Here is an 18,477-nt window from a genome sequence, read left to right on the forward strand (position 1 = left end):
CAACACATGGCCCGTCACCCTCCTGAACCGTACCTCAATCTGCCTTTCATCAACTTTTCATTTGAATCGTACTGTCTCTGACACACAATCATACAGAGGGAAATACATAGTGAGAAATGGAGAAATCTCAAAGCAGAAAAACATATCCATACAGAGACTTATCTATCTTTTGTGGTGTCTTTCAGTGGACAAACAGCCCCTTCTGCATAATAATGGATTCAGCTGTATTGTTTTTGTTATTTTTAGCTTGTGTTGTTGTTAATCAAACTGCTGACGATTTCTCAATCCATACTGCAGATTTTCTGATTCTTCAATATGTAATTTCTTACTTTTTTAAGGAAGCCATTGGTCTCCATTCATTTTCGTACGGTTTAAAAATCATCTGACTGCCTCTTGGTTTGCTTGAGTTGTATAATTCCTCACAGTAAACATCAAGTCTGCGTTATGTTCCCATTATTGTTCCATGGTAATTGATTTTAAAAAGGTTATCTCCCAACGATTGCATAACTGACTGATGATAAAAATCAGTGCTGACATGACGTTCACTGTGATCCACTGTGATTTTCATACCATATGGAAAATGGTATGGAACCAATGACTACTTGGAAAAACAGATTTAAAAATATGAAACACTCCAGCATAGTTTGCAAAATAGTCACCAGTAAATGGACTAAACATGCAAGTCACTGGTATAGTCTTTTAATGGCATAATCCATAAGAATAAACACAGAAGGACCTATTTCAGAATTTCAAATCTAAGACATTTAAAGTGTGTAAGAAATGATATAGAAACGCAACCGAAAAATGCAACACAAGTATTTCAAAGCTGTTAAAGACTGTGCTGTACTCTATTGCTGGTTAGCTTTAGATCAGGTATACTCATAGCTGCGGTGAGAAAACAAAATTTAATTCATCTACTGTTTTCTGTCCCAAAATCCTGAAATCCATCTTGGAAATGTAATTCCAGGGTCATAAATTATTAGATGAATGTCACTGTTCACTTGTACACCTCACTGGAGATGGGGAACATGGCTGTGATGAATTTAATCATCTGAGTGTCAAAGATTAATTGTCAACTTCATCTCAAGGTTAAAAAGGCCAAAAATGCAGTTTTCTCTACTTTACACCCATTGTATATAATGAGAGTCCATTTTGATCACAGCTTATGTAGTGGCAGTGTGTAGAGTCCGGGAGAGTGTGATGCTGTTCTTTGGGAGGGGGTCTGTGACCGCAGTATGAGTCATAGTGTAAAGATCTGGCTCTTAGCAAGAGGGAAACCCTGGGTGTGTCCACTGAGGATCACATCAGAAGGAGGTGTGTGTGTGTGTGTGTGTGTGTGTGTGTGTTTGTGGGTGTGAGTGGGTGAGTGTGTGTGAGAGAGAGAGAAAGAGAGGGAGAGAGTGAGTAAGTGAGTGCGTGGATCACCTGTAACGTAAATCAGATCCAGATGTAGGAATAGGAATTTATTAATCAGATGTGTCAGGCTGCGTTAGGTTCTCTCTTTCCCTCTCACTCTGTGTGTGTGCGTGTGTGTGTGTGTGTTTGTGTGTTTTTGGTGTGTGTGTGTGTGTGTGTGTGCAATGCATGGATGTGTATGTGAGGTTCTAGTTTTTGGCCAGTAGATGGGGTTAGAGTACAGCAGAATTGAGCTTGACCTGAGAGGAAAAACTCTGCTGTCTACACCCAACCACACCCATACACACACACACACACACACACACATGCATTTGGTCTGGAGTGTGGTCTTCAGTAACGACCCTTGACAGCCCTGTCCCCCTGGAGATAAGGTTTAGAGGCAATCACAAGGTCTATTGAGTTACACCTAATTAGAAGCGCTTAACCATTGATACGGTCAGATTGCCATCAGATAAGGGCCGGATAATGACCTCCAGTGTTTGAATAAGACCAAACATTTAGTGGCAGGCATGAAACAAAAGTAACAAGTGATGATATCAAAGCCCATTTCAGGTATCACTTATGTTGAAAACACAGTACATCTCTGTTTAAACGTTCCTCTTTCTGTTTAAGTTCCTCTGTATTGTGCTGCGAACATCTCAGTTCTGCTTTTCTAGAAAGCAGACAGCACTAAACCAAAACACTTAAACACGCAGACTCTCAGAAGCTTCAGGGAGCTTTGTGTGTGTGTGTGTGTGTGTGTGTGTGTGTGTGTGTGTGTGTGTATAAAAGTGTGTCTGTGTGTGTGTGTGTGTGTAAGTGTGTTTGTGCTGCTCCAAACAAATGTTTTCATAATTCAGGCAGTTAGTGCAGTGAACCAGCTTGTCTCGCAGCGTAACCATGGAAACCTTGCGTTTACTAATGGGAGGTCGCTGAGGATAGGAGCTCTTCCATCCGGAAACAAAAGCGTCTGCGCCCAGCAGGGCAGAAAACAAGCCACACGCTCATCCAATCATCGATACGTGTGTATGTGCATGTTGAGCCCATTATCACCAGCAGAACAACAACAATGGCAATCAATACTGACTATCAAGTCCAGATGAGGCTCAGAAACCTATGTAGTCTTTATACTTTATTCGGTTTGGCCATATAATCATTCACACACAGACACAGTACTCTTATTACTGCCCATAGATATTTCAAGATGTGCTCAATTTCCTCCCCATACATTCTCAAACATTTAACAGTGCTACAAAGTGTTGTTATAAAGAAAAAAACCCCACTAATGACAAATAATTACATTTAGTTATCTTTTGGGGTTACCTATGTGCTGCAACTTGTTTGCTTGACTCTATTATCATAATATGACAATAAATAGTCACTATATAGTCAGTTGCAGGCATTAAAGCTTGTAGTAATGGAAGGAGGTTGGTGAGGACTACCTCACTTATACTTTTGGCCACTAGGGGGCAGAAGAACTCCGAACCAGAACGGCATACACACAGCCCTGATATATTATCACCATATAAAGTTAGCTAACATTTTAACAAGCAATAGCCTACAAACACATCCAGCAGACGTTTTCTATTCAAGAAGGCGTTTTCATCCTGTTATTCTATTTATGTTATATGTTGTTAACGCTGTAGCTTCACTGCAAATGAAAAGTGCAGTACAATTTAAATGTACTATTATTCATTATTATTACTATCCCATTGGAGTCCTACATGTCTGGGCTGGTATGTCTGATTTATTTCTGAAATAAACTTTAGCTTGTTATATGTTTGATTTTGTTCATCAACTTTTTGCTAACTTTGTTTGCCTGTCCTTTGGTGAAGGACAGGTAGAATTATCAGAGCTTGCTTGCTGAAAAGAGCTGCCTGCTGCAGCTGGAACCAGATTGATGAGAGAAATGAAACTGAACCGTACAATAAATGGGCCATAAAATCAAAACAAAGTATTAAAAGGCTCTATATAGCTGTAGATTTGATAAATGTTTCTTTGGCACTGCCAGCAATCTCTTTCGCAACTCATTGTTTATAAAAAAAAAAACACTGATGGATTCAGATTTAAGTCCTGACCATTAAAACTGTCAAGGTGTAAATCCACAACCTACATTGGACCACAATTCATTACTGTTTTACATTAAGTATACACACACACACACACACACACACACACACACACAGGAGAGCGTAACCCCTTCGCCCTCTTTCCCTGTGAGAATTACGTCTGTATGAGTGAGAGTGTGGGGGGGATACTGGGGGCGGTCTTGTTCCAGATGTAAGTGGAACTCATCAGACAGGCAGAGGCCCGGTCTAGAAAAGCACAGGAAACGGACAACTGATATGAGAGGTCCTGACTCAGTGTGTGTGCGCGCGTCTGTATAGGGTCTGTGTGTCAGGCAGGTCACGGTACAGTCACAGTAAACTTACCTTTGCATGTGAAAGTGATTCATGCCTATATAGTATAACTCAAGTGATTCACAATGTGACTCACAATAAGTCAAATCCAGCTCATCCGTATATGTTTATGACCAAACTAGTATTCGAAGACACAGTTTCCTTTTCCATTTCCTTTTAACAGAACAAAGAGACAACGACTACATAACCCAAACAAAGAACATGTGTGTGTTTGTGATGCATAATGTATGTAGGGAAGTCCTATGTATTATATATGGTGGGATGAGATATGGTACTGTAGTGTGACCTCTGGATGACAGGGCTAGTGCCTTTATGTATTATGGATGAGGATGTGTAATAAATTATGAGGTAAGGGAGAGTAATCCAGCATGGGGCTTCTTCAGGTTGACAGGGTGGAGAGAGCAGCAAGAAAAGGAGGAACAGCAGCACTGGCCTGCCCTCTAGTGGCGAAGGCGTATTACTTTGAGGCCGCTGCAGGCAAATTATAGACAACAATTTTGTGATTCATAGTTTAAGTAATTTTTAATGCTAAAATGCCAAATGTTTGCTGGTTTCACCCTTTTGAATGCTTTGTTTACGTCACTGTAAACTGAATATCTTCAGGGTTTTAAATGTTGATTGGATGTAAAAAAAAACAATTTGAAAATGTCACATTAGGCTTTAGGAACTTATGATGGGCATGTTTCCTTTCTTTTCTTACATTTTATTGAATGAGCCTTTAGTTTTACTTAAAAGTTCCCTGGCTGGAGTCAACTTGGGGACGTTAAATGACATGTGTGTTAACTATTTAGCTATCAGGGGAACCTCAACTGATAAATTGAGGATGAAAATAGTCCTTAGTTGCATTCAACTGTACACATGTTAACAATATATCATCCCTTGCCTGAAGCCTCACTTAGTGCAGCTTTAGAGATTGTAAAGACATCATGATACAACATTTATTTTACTATCTTGAATAAATCAATTTGATCTGAAGCAGACAGAGATAAAAAAAAAAAAACAGCTTCAAGCCTGTGAGCCTGTTTTGCTGTTTGCTTGTCTGCTTGTCTGCCTCTCATCTCTGTTTCTCAATCGTTTTCCTTTAGCCTGCCAAAAAATGTTGCCTTTTTCTTTGCCTCTCTGCACACAAAGCACACCATAAACCTGCAGGACCACTAATTGAAGGCCATAGCCAGATACACAGTAATGCTATGGGGAACCGGACTGTGTTGCAACTGATTTCCTGGTGACTGGGGTTGCATTTTTGTGGTTACCATGGAGATGTCAATCTGTGGCCAATAGGGGTTTTTTTTTAGTTTAGTTGTTCGAGCCGTGCAGCTTTACACATACACACTGCAAGATTCATAGTTTATGATGAGATAATGTGTTTTTCTTTGCTGAGCTTAGAGTTGGTCAGTGAAACATGATACTGCATGTGCAACTGAGTGAAAATTGTGTCATACCCCTTCATATTGGAGAGCCGCGAGTTCTCCAAAACAAACCAAAACCAAGGAACACAACTTACACAACTTCTACATTGTTCATCAAGTCACAAGAGAGAGAGACAGACAGACTGACGAGGACTCAGGGAGCTAAATAATAAAGTTGAACACTAACAACAGTGACCAGCTGCTCAGTCTTATGACCTGATTCCATCGTCAAAGAAAAACAACAACAACAACACACTGTATGTTCACAGAGGAACGGTACACATGTTTCGTCATGTTATTGTCATAAATGACACACTGGCGGACACCCAAACACATGATTGGGATTATTCCACTCCATTCCTCATATTCCATTATTTGGCATTTAACAAATGACTATTAGAGACAATGACATGTGGAGGCAGTATGAACTGAACAGAAATGTGTGTATGTGTGATGTGAGAAACAATACCTTAAAAGGCGTCTATAACAGGGAACAAAGTTTCAAAGACAACGGCATACACAACACAGCATACCAATGAACATTTCAGATAATCTAAGCTGAAATAAGTCACTTTCTGGTCTCTGATGTGATCTCAACATTAAACCTTTTGATCCAAGGAATCAACAGCTCGTTTAAAAACAAAACTGATTTTGACCTTGACATCTCTGACTGATCACACATTAGCTGGGCAGACTGAGGTACCAGCTTTCCAAAGACATCTGCATTCTAACTCTGCCAGGGGGCTCTGGTGAGCCAACACTGCGAGGGGTCCTCCGCATGGCAAAGCTGGCAGCTCAATATGACAGGATGATCTCTCCGAGGGGGCCCTGTTGATGGTGACATCATTCCTGGACTTTGCCAGAGGGTTGTTTTATGACTACGGCAGAGCCAGCTGCGCCAGGGGGGCTACAGCTGCCAGTGTCAAGGCAGACACCATGAGAGGGGGCTTGTGATGCATTACAGAGGGGCTGAGCAAGGCTTTGTCATGCCGGTAAACCAGTAACTGCACGCCTGAGTGCGGCTGTGGGGTTGTAACAGTTGGGAGGTGGCAGGATTCACCTCACAAGCAATGCTAGGATCGTTAATGAGACAGCAGCGTCATGTGCTGATGAAGTATTCTTATGATAGCTCATCACTTTCAAATAAAAGAGACTTACCCATTCCCCAGATCATCAATATCAACATCATCTTCCTCATCCTCATTTGGGCTCTTCCCGCCGAGGTCACTGTCGCTGAGGTAATCTCCCTTCAGAAGGGACGGATCCGAGTCATCCAGGGATTCGATAAGGTGGATACGAGAGTTGTGGCTGATCCGGATGGGAACTTCTGACTGGGTGTTACCCGTGGACGGGGCCTCACCAGCTTGCAGACGGGGGCTGGCTTGACCTTGGCGCCACGACAACGGAGAGGAGCGATTTGATAGACTGGAAATGGAGAACGCAGCAGCTTCATCGCTGTCATAGCACATGGTCCCCTCGACACAGCTATGGGATGGGAAAAAGATGAAGTTTAAACTTTCTTAGGTGATTAAAATAAGAAATATTCACAGCAATGTGCTCCACAAGAGCTTTATCTCCTCTTTTTTTCTCAGCTTAGGATCTGCTTCTTCCATCCAACCACCTCTACTGCATCTTTTTCTCTCACATGAATCTCACTGTGTAATGCCTTACTGGTTTTAGCAAAAAATCTGAAGGGGCTCAGGGATTCGTTAGTTGCCAGGTGTCTGTGTATGTTTGTGCGATGTGCCTTTGTATATTTGTACAGATGCATAAGTAATATGTGTGTCTGTTCATGTTATTTTCCTGCCACCAAACATGCTTTTATGTTCTTCTGTACTGTGCGTTAAGCTTCAAACTGCATAGCACTGTCACTTTATGTGGGAGTCTACAAATATCACCTACACAAATATCACAATAACATGTATTTCCCGTCCTAAAGCAGCACAGCCCATCACTGCTTAGGCTGCCTGCCTTGGCTGAGAATGATGAGAATTAGCATATTAAAGTTACTCATCTCAGAGTGGGTGACAGTACGGTGCATGTGCTTCCAACATTAAAAATTAATCTTGTCTTCAGGATACAGAATCATGTCTAGAAAAACCATCAATAGAGACATTTTCAAATGAAACGCTTAAGCGCTAAGATAAACAGGCAGGAAGGAAGTGGAGAGAGGGTGAGAGCGAGGATGCTACTTGTCTTGTTGGAATAGCTTTTCTTATGCATATATATCAGAGAAAACATGTGTAGACAAAACAATTTGCTTTATCATCAATCCATTTGTTTAATTCATGCAAATCTCACACTCTAAAACACTCGTTTTTCACAGGAAATATGACATCTTGTTTGCACAGGAAACTTCCGCGGACAGACTTAAGGCCTCAAAGCAGAATATGTCTTTAGGGACAGCGGGGAGTGATTCAAGGTTATAACAGTACAATAAAGTATAAATGGCAAAGGAAATGTATTCCAGCAGGGAACCATCTGCTGATTTGCTCCTCATGTAGGGAGCTCCCACTGAGGGACAGAGAGAGGATACATGGCAGGACGGACAGACAGGCAGACGGAGGGGAAGCTCTCAAGGACAAAACCTGAAGACGCACTGAACGCAACCAAAACCAGTCAATGACAGACAGGAAGCAGAGGAAGAGAGAGGAGACACATAACGCTCACATCCACTTAATCAGAGCATTATTGCATGTCTTGTGTATGTGTACGAATATGAGTCGTGAGTGTGCATTCATTGGCAGGGTCGGCTTTGAAGTCAGCTTTGAACTAATCCTGCTTCAGTTCCGTATTAACCAACGCAAAGGGAGAGCAGAGCAGGCAGAAAATGACAGAGTAACGGCTACTGGTCTATCAGGAATACTGATATTGATCTGAGAACCCACAGGCAGTTAACTGCCACACCCCAGCACACTGTTAGCAATGTCAATAAGAATCTGCCCATCTCAACCGCTGTTCCTTTTTTTTAACAAACAATTCCTGGCTTGTTTGTTTTGTAATTTCTTTCCAATTCTTTTGTGCAATTCTATTCAGCCGTGTGTGTGTGTGTGTGTGTGTGTGTGTGTGTGTGGCTGACCTGTGGCTCAGCTGCACCCCTCTCAGGCTGGTCATGGTTTCCTCCAGGTTCTGTCGAAGGTCCAGAACATTTTGCACGGTCCTCTTCCTCTGGGACTCCGGGTCTACAGGAGTGGGCACACACATATGGATATTTTTAAAGATGAAATGCCATGTTACATAATTAGTGGGTTACAAAAAACACTGACTACCTGTTCAAACATTTACATATATACATATAATAAAGAAAGAAAGAAATATGGCCAAATATGAAAGGATATATATGATCACGGAGGTTTCTCTATTGTCCATGCTGAAAGATGACCATACAGACTGACAATCATATAATGTCATGGCAATCATATAATGTTCAATCCCTGCCACTGGCCAAAATCTGGGATTAAACCTAATCATCAAAACAAGCCTGAAACATAAATCTAAAACGGGGGGACAGGCTAAAATGATGAAACTAGAGAGACTCACAAGGAAAATACATGCCAGAGATAATAGTGGCAGTGAGAGCGGTTGTTTCGCCAGATGACAGTGGAGAGAAATAAATTAAATATGATGCTCCCAGCCAGTCAGACAGACAAAACAACAGAGGAGACTTTTAAAACAATACAAGTCTCCAGTAGCACTTAGTCAATGCACAGTCACATCAGCTTGTCTGTCTACATGGATGACTGGATCATACCTCACAATGCCCTGGTGCCCACTCATTGCACTGTGCCCCTTTGCCCTGTGGTAAACCAAAAGCCTTTCTCACTTAAACCCACCAGGAGACACATTGGCATTTGTTTCACCCCTTCCTAATATGGCGTAATCTGCTCAGATTGGGCCACATAGATTCATGCTGGGCTATTCAGCCAGACTGCTGTTGTGTGTGTGTGTGTGTGTGTGTGTGTTTATTTGTGTCTTGAGACAATCCCCCAAGGGATTGGAAGATTGGATGCAATGAAAGACAACAAGATTGTCTAAATCGCTTCAAAACACTTGAGCTACCGCAACACCAAAAATGGCTCAACCGCTTAGAAATCATGCTCAGGAATGTCCTAATATCAAAATGTGTTTCAATCTGAGCTACTGTTATGAAATGCTGCTCTGAATTTTGCTGCTATTATCATAAAATTGTCTGGGCTGCAAGCTATGACTCCGATCTCACACTGAGAACCAAGAAAAAATCTACACACACATATAATCTATCACATATAGACTCACATCGACAGTAAGATAATCAGGACACCTAAACTGCATTTCATAACCTTGACCCCTGCCCTCCCTTCTCTCTACTCTCTGATGTGTATGTATGTGTGATTGGGGGGATGGTGTTAAAAGAGTTATAATGGTAAGATGTGGGCCAGTCTGTTCACCCAGTTCAGTAAGTCATTAGAACTGGCCAGCTGACTCCCTAATGAACACAGCAAGAGATTTACTATAAGTAAACAGCATCTCGTTGTTGTGGTGTCAACACCTAGTAGAAAGTAAAGAATCTTTGTATAATAGTCTGATTTTCAGCCAAGTTTTTGTATTATTTATTTTGTTTAATACTCAAAATAAATTCCCTTCCAGTACTTTTCAATAAAACAAAACAATCTTAACTATAACAAGTAGGAGAAATCTACAAAAACACATGACACTGTAAACACACAGCCATCCCTTCTATGAATGAGTCCAGCTGGCTAGTGAGGAGGTGAAGGGGGGGGACGACACACCATTGTATTGAGCGAGGAGGGCAAATCATGTGTCAATCTAAACAACAGCTGCAGACTGTGCAATACCGTGCGCACGCACACACAGTGGGTCTACTCGCATGCACACACTGAGGAACACTTACACCAGACCCGATTTATGAAGCTGGATTGATTTCTCCAAAAGAGAATGGCCACATAGACAATTGATTAGGCAGCCCTGGGGACAGGCAGCTCAGTGGAGAGATGATGAAGTAATTGTGATCCAACCTTCTGCTGCTCACACACAGACATACACATTCACACACTGCAAAAAAACAAAACAAAACAAAAAAACACTTCTACAAAAAAAGAGCTACTTTGTTCAGCTGAAGGTGCTCATTTGAAAGGTAGTGAAGGGAAAAATGTGGAAAATCAAGCTGTAAAGAGACACATTTCAGCTTTAAAAATGTCAATTTTGGTAATCAGCTTCAACAAAGGTTCAGCAGGAACAAAGAAACACTAAAACATGCAAACACAGACAAAGTCTGACACACACTCAGACACACACATGCAGGCTTTAATTGGGCGATTTTAATTACCCTAAACGGGAGCTTTGTTTAACATCGGCGTCAAATTGATTAGATACGGTCTGCGTGAACGTGCATGTGCCTGTGTGTGTGTGAGTGCATGTCTGTAAAAGACTTCCTGTCCCGCCTCTGCCCTGGCTCTGGTGGTCCCAGCTGGCATGGAGAGGGGGTATGATGGTGGTGGTGGTGGTGGGCGGGGGGGAATTAGGGATGCAAATATCCCTGTCAGCCCCAGCAGCTCCCCAGGGGTGCACATGAATTACACTGATCTGGTCTAAGCTGAGTGTGTGTGTGTGTGTGTGTGTACACAAGTGCTTGTGTGCATGTGTATGTGGTGTGTACATGTTGGGACGGTACGCTCCACCTGCCTCTCCTCGATGCACTCGTGTACACACACTCGCACTCTGAAGAGGCTGTGAAACCAGCTGAGGGGCCTTTCATAATGGCCCACTCAGACTCTTGAAATGAGAGTCAGCAAGTTAGAGGGAGAGTGTTGTTGTAAGTGTGCCCATGTACTGCATTCACAGGACAACCTCTGCATCCTAATGCGAGTCTGCTCTCAGCCAAAACAGACACAACAAACAGAAAAATAGACTTGAAGAGGCCAAAGAAATTTAAGGTTAAGGTTATAACGGACGCGAGCAGGCCTGGATTTTTTTAAATTTTATTTTGGCAGTTATATTGAGAACAAGAGTACAATTGGCGAGACAGCATAAATTTACAATGGCTACAAAGAGAAGCACTGCCTTCTTCTCTGTTACTGTGTATGTGTGTGCTGTGTGTGGTCAGGTCACAAGCCCATAAAGAAGACTTGCTGGCTTCTGCCTTAGCAGCAGTGTCAATGAGTTTGTTTTTGAACCCTAAAGACAGAAAAGTGTAGGCAGATATTTACACAGACTGATGATCAGACGTGTGACAGAAATCTAATATTGCTTTAAACACAACTCAGAATGCTCTAATGTGAAGGCCATGACATTTTCTTAACAAACACAGTATATATTTTTGTTAAGAATGAGGCTGCCATTATTCTAACAAAAAACCATCAATATGTTTTTCTGACTCTGAATGCTTTTCAATTTCCCTACTCTAAGCCATTTTCTGCTACTGAGGACTTAAACCCTTAAAAAAGCATCACTTATATATATATATATCTATATATATATAGATATATATATATAGTGTTATTATTTTCTAAAAAGCAATTTCCAAAAAAGCAGTGGCGCTATCATTTTTAGCAATCATAACCCAAAGAATCAGTGAGTATTTCCAGCACAATGACTGTATATGAGGGAATGACTTCAAATAAACTACAGTGTCCATGTTCATTGTAATGAAGAAAAATGTCACGCAGAGCAACAGTGTGGCCCATTGATGCTTTTAGCTGATTTAGTTTTAGAAACAACAGAGGAGGCGTATGTCACAGAGGAATATGCTATATCAGTCTACACTCTCTCTACACTTGTTAGCAGGATAAGTGCATTTCTGGTTTGGCTCTTTTAATGAGATTTGCCATTGAAAAGCCAGTCTTATTCTTTAAAAGTAGAGGAAGTGGTGAGAGTAAGCTGCATGATGTGGACGTCCGATGGCTAGAAGACAGAGTGAGATGTGAAAAAATATGAGAGAAACTGCTGTCCACTTGGTTTACTCTCTTGGCTTGACTCTCCTCTCCATTAGACAGAAAGAAACTCCCCAAAGATACACTAATGGCTCTGTCCTTGCAGGAATAGTCTGACATTTTTAAGTATGTGCAGATGTGTTTGTATGTTGCATTCTTTCTTGACAGTTTGGTTCTGTGTAGTGACTGTAAATTAATAAATCTGTGCTTATACATCTGCCCACACAGAGTGTGTGTCTTAACTAGCGAGAGCGTCGGTTTTGCGGAATATGAATGAATGTTTGAGTAATGGCTCCCGTTTCTATTCTTTCCTTCCTTCCCTCCGGACTTCATTTGTCCCTGTCCTGTCCACGTGTGCGCACATATGTTATTGTCACTATAACCCTCCTCGGGCTACAGTACCCTTATCGCATGATAGATGGGTGTGTCTGAGCATCACTGGTACTACACCATAAAGTGTTTGTACCTCCAGCAAAGTGTGCAAGTCTTTAAAATAGTCATCAGCCTCTAAAACGCTGTTTGTCTGCTGCAAAGACAATAATCACTGCATTCCTGACAAGTGACATACAAGAATCACACAAACAGGATGCTTGTCAAACCTCTGTGATTATTGTTATTGTTGCAGTTTCACCTCATACTGTTTTCAAGAAAATTTTCAGTGAATGAACAGAAAGAAAAGACAAAGATAGATCATTTGATAACCTAGATATGCTGTACACCTGTCACAATATGCATGTGAGACTGCGGAGCTACCAAGACGGTTCATTATTTCTCATTTCGTTTGACGTGATCATCCAGCTTAATGCTCTCATTCCCCGTCTTCTCTCTTTCTCTTTCCCTGCCCTCGATCTCCACTCAGCCCTCCGCTGACCTCAGACGGTTTGCAAAACAGGAAGCATTACAACATACAGCCATTCCTGCACATCTGGACAGGGCAGACAAACACACGCGAATGCGCCCAAATGTGCATCCACATATAAACACAAACACACGTGCGCTAAAGGTTCATCCGCTTCACCGGGATGTCGCAACAGGATATTAGAGCCCTTGAAGATCATATTTGAGATGTGATATGAATGCTTTTACAAACATATCAGAGCACAATATTACATCTGTGTACACCCGCTTTCGGCAGTTTTTGGTTCAAATGCTATAGATGATGCAAAAATCCTCCCATGACTGAATGATTAGTGTCAACGCACATGTTGGGAGTCAGTCGGTGGTGGTAAGGGGCAGCTGACTGTGTTGAAACCCATTTAAAATTGGAAACTCTTATGCAAGAGTAGACAAAGGATGAGCAAGGAGAGAACAAGACTAGCAGCTCTGTGAGGCTGTGACAGAACATTGTGACCGCAAGTATGGTAGCATTTATCTCAAAGCACTACTGTTCACTTTGTACTGCATTACTGTTAGTATGTGAAAGCTCTGCATTTTATGTGGATCATTAATCACCAATTTGAGAGCATGAATGACTAAATCATGCAAATTAATTCCTTTTTTTTCTCTTTCTGTGACACCGCTAACATGCTGATGTTTACAAGATATCATTTACTGTGTTCGACATTTTAGTGTAATGTGTTAGCATGGGTAGATAGAAAATTCACTCAAGGCGATCACTGAAATTATTACATTTCCTCCTGAGGGGAACATAAATGTTAAATAGTTGTTGAGATATTTCAGTTCAAAACCACAAATGTAAACCTCGTGGTAGAGGAAAAGTCAGAAGATCACCAAAGTCATTTGGATACATCATGAGGGAACCATGAAGTTCACAGCAATCCACTGAATAGCTGTTGAGATATTTCAATCTGGACCAAAGTGGTGGGCCAAACTCTAGCATGGCCTAAAACCCAACATGCCAACTGAACTTTACCCAGAAACATACTCACATTTAAGTGGACAGCCAGATAAAAAAACATACGAAGATCCAGGATCCCTTATGCAGCATTTAGTGCGGAGTTAAAACCTTTAAACTTCTCTCTCTTATCCTCTCAGCCCAAACCTGGCTCTGAACGTTGACCCAAACATACACACATAAACACACTCCCCATATCTCCTTAACCACAGCCCTATCTGCTTAGAAGTCACAGCGCTATCCGCTTAGAGGGGAAGATGGGGGAGCTTTAAGTGACTTTAGAGAAGTTTACTTTCTCAGAAAAGAAGGTCAAGACCTCACCAAGGTAACACTGAGAGAACATCTCACCTCTAGCCTTCCTGATGACGCTTTAAAACACAAAGAGGTGTGTGTGTGTGTGTGATTCCTCTGTGCCGAGCTGCACTGGATGAGATTAAACGTGTGAGGTGCTTTGAGAGAGAGATGAAGAGAGGCACAATCTAAAGCACACACACACCACACATTAACACACACATGGCATGCAGATGAGGCTGTCAAAAAATTACCACCTGGAGGAAAAATACAATTAACCAGTTTGACAGATGTGTGTTTGGCATCGTGAAATGTCAAATATCTAGCACTTTCATCTGTACGTCGTGTGCTTCCTGTGTACGCCTGAAAACTTTCAACTTGAATTTATGTCAAAACCAATCTAAATCCAGAATGAGTCACAAACACACACACACACATTCAAGCAAACACACAGCCACACACTTACACACATACTAAATAAACCCAGCAACGAGCCAAGGCAGACCATAATGTGTGGCAATGTTATGGGTATATTTTTGTTCTAGAGAGTTGTTTCCTGTGGAACTGTAGTTTACGATGTGCTTAAACCCAGCTGCAGCTCCGCTCTCACATTTCAGACAGACAGGCCGCGTTCTGTGTGCAGCGCCTGTTAATAAGGTGACGGGTGAGACTGCAGAACTGATGACAGCAAGTAGCTAAGCGGCTAAGTGTCTCCACTAAAATGTTCCAAATTACCAATGAAGCACACGGGCAGAATTACACAGTCGTATAAGTTTAAAATGCACGTCTTTTCAACATGATTTCGGCTGTCTGTCTCTAATAGTAGGGCTAATTCTGTATCATCTTCATCTTCTATCACAGCTTATGTAATTTTATATTGTGATATTCATATATATCATATTATTCCTGAACAATCTACCACTGTCAAAAAGCAATAATGGGCTGATAAAACCAGAAATAAAGGTTTTATGAGCCCACTGCTAGCTTTTCCTTGACTCTACTTATCCATTTTGTTGCACTGCTTGTAGTCACACTGTAGCTGGATTGTGCCCAGATGATGGCCTGTGCCAATGACTTGATCAGACCTGCAGTATATTTATAGTTCAACAACAAATAGGATCAAAGGAGATGTTATGAATAGCTGTTCCCAAGTAACATCTTTGTTTGCTCCTTGTTGTTGGCTTAGCTGCAGCCCGCACCACTGACACTGCATTAGCCGTGTCACCAGGGTAAGCTAACCATTATACCGTCATAACATTCGGTCAGATATGTATATGCGTGTGTGTGTGTGTTTGTGTGTGACAGAGACACCTTTTTCCCTGCAGCAGCCACAACATCCAGATAGCTACATCAGTAACAACTGGCACTTTTATCTAAAGCCTTTCATCAGTAGAAAAAGCACAAATAGAACAGAAAGTATTCCTCATCACAAGGCGGCCTACATAACTCTCTCTCTCTGTTTTTATCTCTCACATACACAAGTATTAAGTGTAATATATCATATTTTAACAATATCAGTTCAGAGGCTACATTTTATTTTATCAGTAAACGGAGCATATACCAGATATTTATTCATGTCTGGTAAGATTACTAACAAGATGTACAGTAAATAAATCACTTACAGACCCCTAAATGTAATATTATATACTGTAGTTTAAAGAGGATGTATTTTTTGATTTCCAGGTCTATATTTCATTATGATATTTAAGTTGAGCACTTGCATAGTTGGTAGTGATTTGAGGTAATTTTCCCATGACACTCAATGTAGGCAAGTTATTGTAAGTGTGTGAGTGCTCCAGTGACATCAATAAGCATTTAAATCTTTCAATATTCAATACAAACATGAAAAAGTAGAGCCCTGTCACTGTTACACTGATGTCTGCTGAGAAAGACTGAGTATATTATACATAATATAAGCATAACAGCATAATACCTGTAAATCCTAATAAATCAAATATAGACTTACTTGTTTTTTAGTGATTCGCGTGTGTGCGCGTGTGTGTTGTGTAAGAGCTGATGGGACAAAAACACAGAGAGTACTAATATGATTTAGGAGGAGAACGGCAGGAAGCAGACAGCACTAATGCAATGGCTCCTGCATTAAGTCCTTAGAGAGTGACCACAAAGCATTGTAAACACACACGCATGCACACGCATGCACATAGCAGACACACACAACCACCGGGGGGAAAAAATTGCATAATCATACGTGCATCAAGATGTATGAACGTCCTGCCTGTCTATGAATTCTCCTGGTGACAAAATCCCTGTCACAATAAAAAGATGTCCTCTGTCCTCCTCCTGAAACACTCGTACCATAAATATCCCTTCTGCTGTCTGACTGGTGACAGACCACTGCTACCCGTCAGCTCGCATCAGAGTTGAAAGAGGGGAGGAGAGGGAAAGAGAGAGAGAATAAGAGGGATGCTTCGTTTCTCACTTTCCTTGGGCGTTTGTGTTTATTTGGGTTGTCACCACCTCCTAGATGAGAGGACGACTGCCCTGAATCTTTCAGTCAGCGTAGCCGCTCTGACCGCACCCGCATCACATTAGAGACTCAGCACTGTGATCACAATGGGGGGGGGGAGACTAAGTGTATGCATGAAAAATACCCTGTCACAGCCAAAAGTTTGGATACAGGTAACAGACAGGAGAGGATATCACTGGACTGAATGTGGCACACGCCGAATGTGAGCGTGTGAGCTTTGGACAGTTGAGGAGCACTATGTTGTTATTTCCTGCAGCACTGTTAAGTTCTCTTGAACAGGGCTTGTATGTGCCTGTTTGTGTGTCTGTTTTTTAAGCTTTGTTGATTTCTCTCTAGGGTTTATTGTTCCACAGACAGCTGACGAGGAGGCAGGAGTAACCGTCAATCGCGCGAACATGCCCACACGCACAATATCACACTAAAATAACAAGCACGGCTTCCTTTATGAGCATTCATGTGTCACTCCGTTGTGTTTCGTTCTGTTCTGCTGAGCCTTCGTGGTCAGTGAATGCGTGCGCTCGCGATCACGTGCGAGCGGCACAGTCACCCCATTTTCTCCATCCAACAACTCCAATCTTTTAACCTTAATCTACAGTATATTCTCTATCCGATCCTTCATAAAGTAAAATTCCCCAAATCTCCATCCAAACAGATGTCCTTTGGGCTTTAATCTGTAATTCATTTTAGTCTTGATGGTTGGCCTTTTCCAGGGTGATAGATCTGTGATTAGTGGAATGGGGGCTGAATCTTCTCATTATCTTTATGCAAGGACTAATCCGAATGCTTGCTGGTGTCTTAGACTGGATCCTCTCTAAACCGTGCCTGCCCCATGCTGGGAAAGGCCACTGCTTTAGGGAGCTTACCCTCTCACACACACCTCATTATGGGTGCTGGATGGGACCGGGAGGTGTCATTAGTGGGACACATCTGAGGTTCAGTGCTTTACATTACCCTGGCAGCCTACGCAGTATATTCTTTACAAGGTGCCATTCAGGTCGCTCATTTTATTGGCAGAATTTACAAAGGGAGTTCATTAATCTTTGCTTCTACTGGAGTCTAACCTGGATGCTAATACGGTTAACAAGGTATTTTTTAATACATGCTGCATTTGGGGAGAATTACTGCTCCAAGTCCAGAGCTGCTGCCTTTACAGCCATAAGTCAAGTAATTCTCTAAATCCAATTAACAAAAAGCTCTTCATTACTCAGTGGTTATACATGTATATCCGATTAAAGAAAAACAGATAATACTGACATTAATCCTAAATCACTTCTTGAGATAAACATATAGGCCTACCCTTGAAATATCCTGGATTGGTTTTTTTTTATTTTCTTCACTGAGTGTGTGTAGGAGGGTCTTGGGTTATACATCTCGATTAGACCTCAGTGGCATCCTCCATTATCTTTGCCTACCACTGTAGGCTAATCTCAAAAGGACAGTGTCACAGTGCATGCTGCTAGCTGTCACGCAATGTGACACATACAACACACAAGCACATATTTTACTCCCTATAGCATACAGAGCTAATAGCTAACATGTAGCTTCCATAACAAGGGTAACAGCCTATGACCGAGTTGAGGTCGATTTATCATGATATAATACTGTACAGCGCAGGGGCACCTCACTTTGTGATATGTAGGAGTCAGATGAGGAGACGGTGAGACTGTATATGGGAAGGGGAGGAGTGGAT

At 41.7% G+C, this 18,477-nt stretch overlaps 1 protein-coding gene across 6 annotated transcripts in view; it reads right to left on the reverse strand.

The window, feature by feature from the left end:
- Positions 1-18,477, reverse strand: part of LOC121895442 (neuron navigator 1-like) — a 108,635-nt gene that overhangs the window by 48,684 nt on the left and 41,474 nt on the right. For all 6 annotated transcript variants that reach the window (XM_042408589.1, XM_042408591.1, XM_042408587.1 and 3 more), the window contains 2 exons: positions 8,304-8,406; positions 6,383-6,709 (listed from right to left, as the gene is read on the reverse strand). In XM_042408589.1, coding sequence (XP_042264523.1) covers positions 6,383-6,709; positions 8,304-8,406 — 430 coding nt within the window. The remainder of the gene's footprint in view (positions 1-6,382; positions 6,710-8,303; positions 8,407-18,477) is intronic.

This window comes from Thunnus maccoyii, chromosome 4 (assembly GCF_910596095.1).
Source record: "Thunnus maccoyii chromosome 4, fThuMac1.1, whole genome shotgun sequence".
Taxonomy (NCBI): Eukaryota; Metazoa; Chordata; class Actinopteri; order Scombriformes; family Scombridae; genus Thunnus; species Thunnus maccoyii.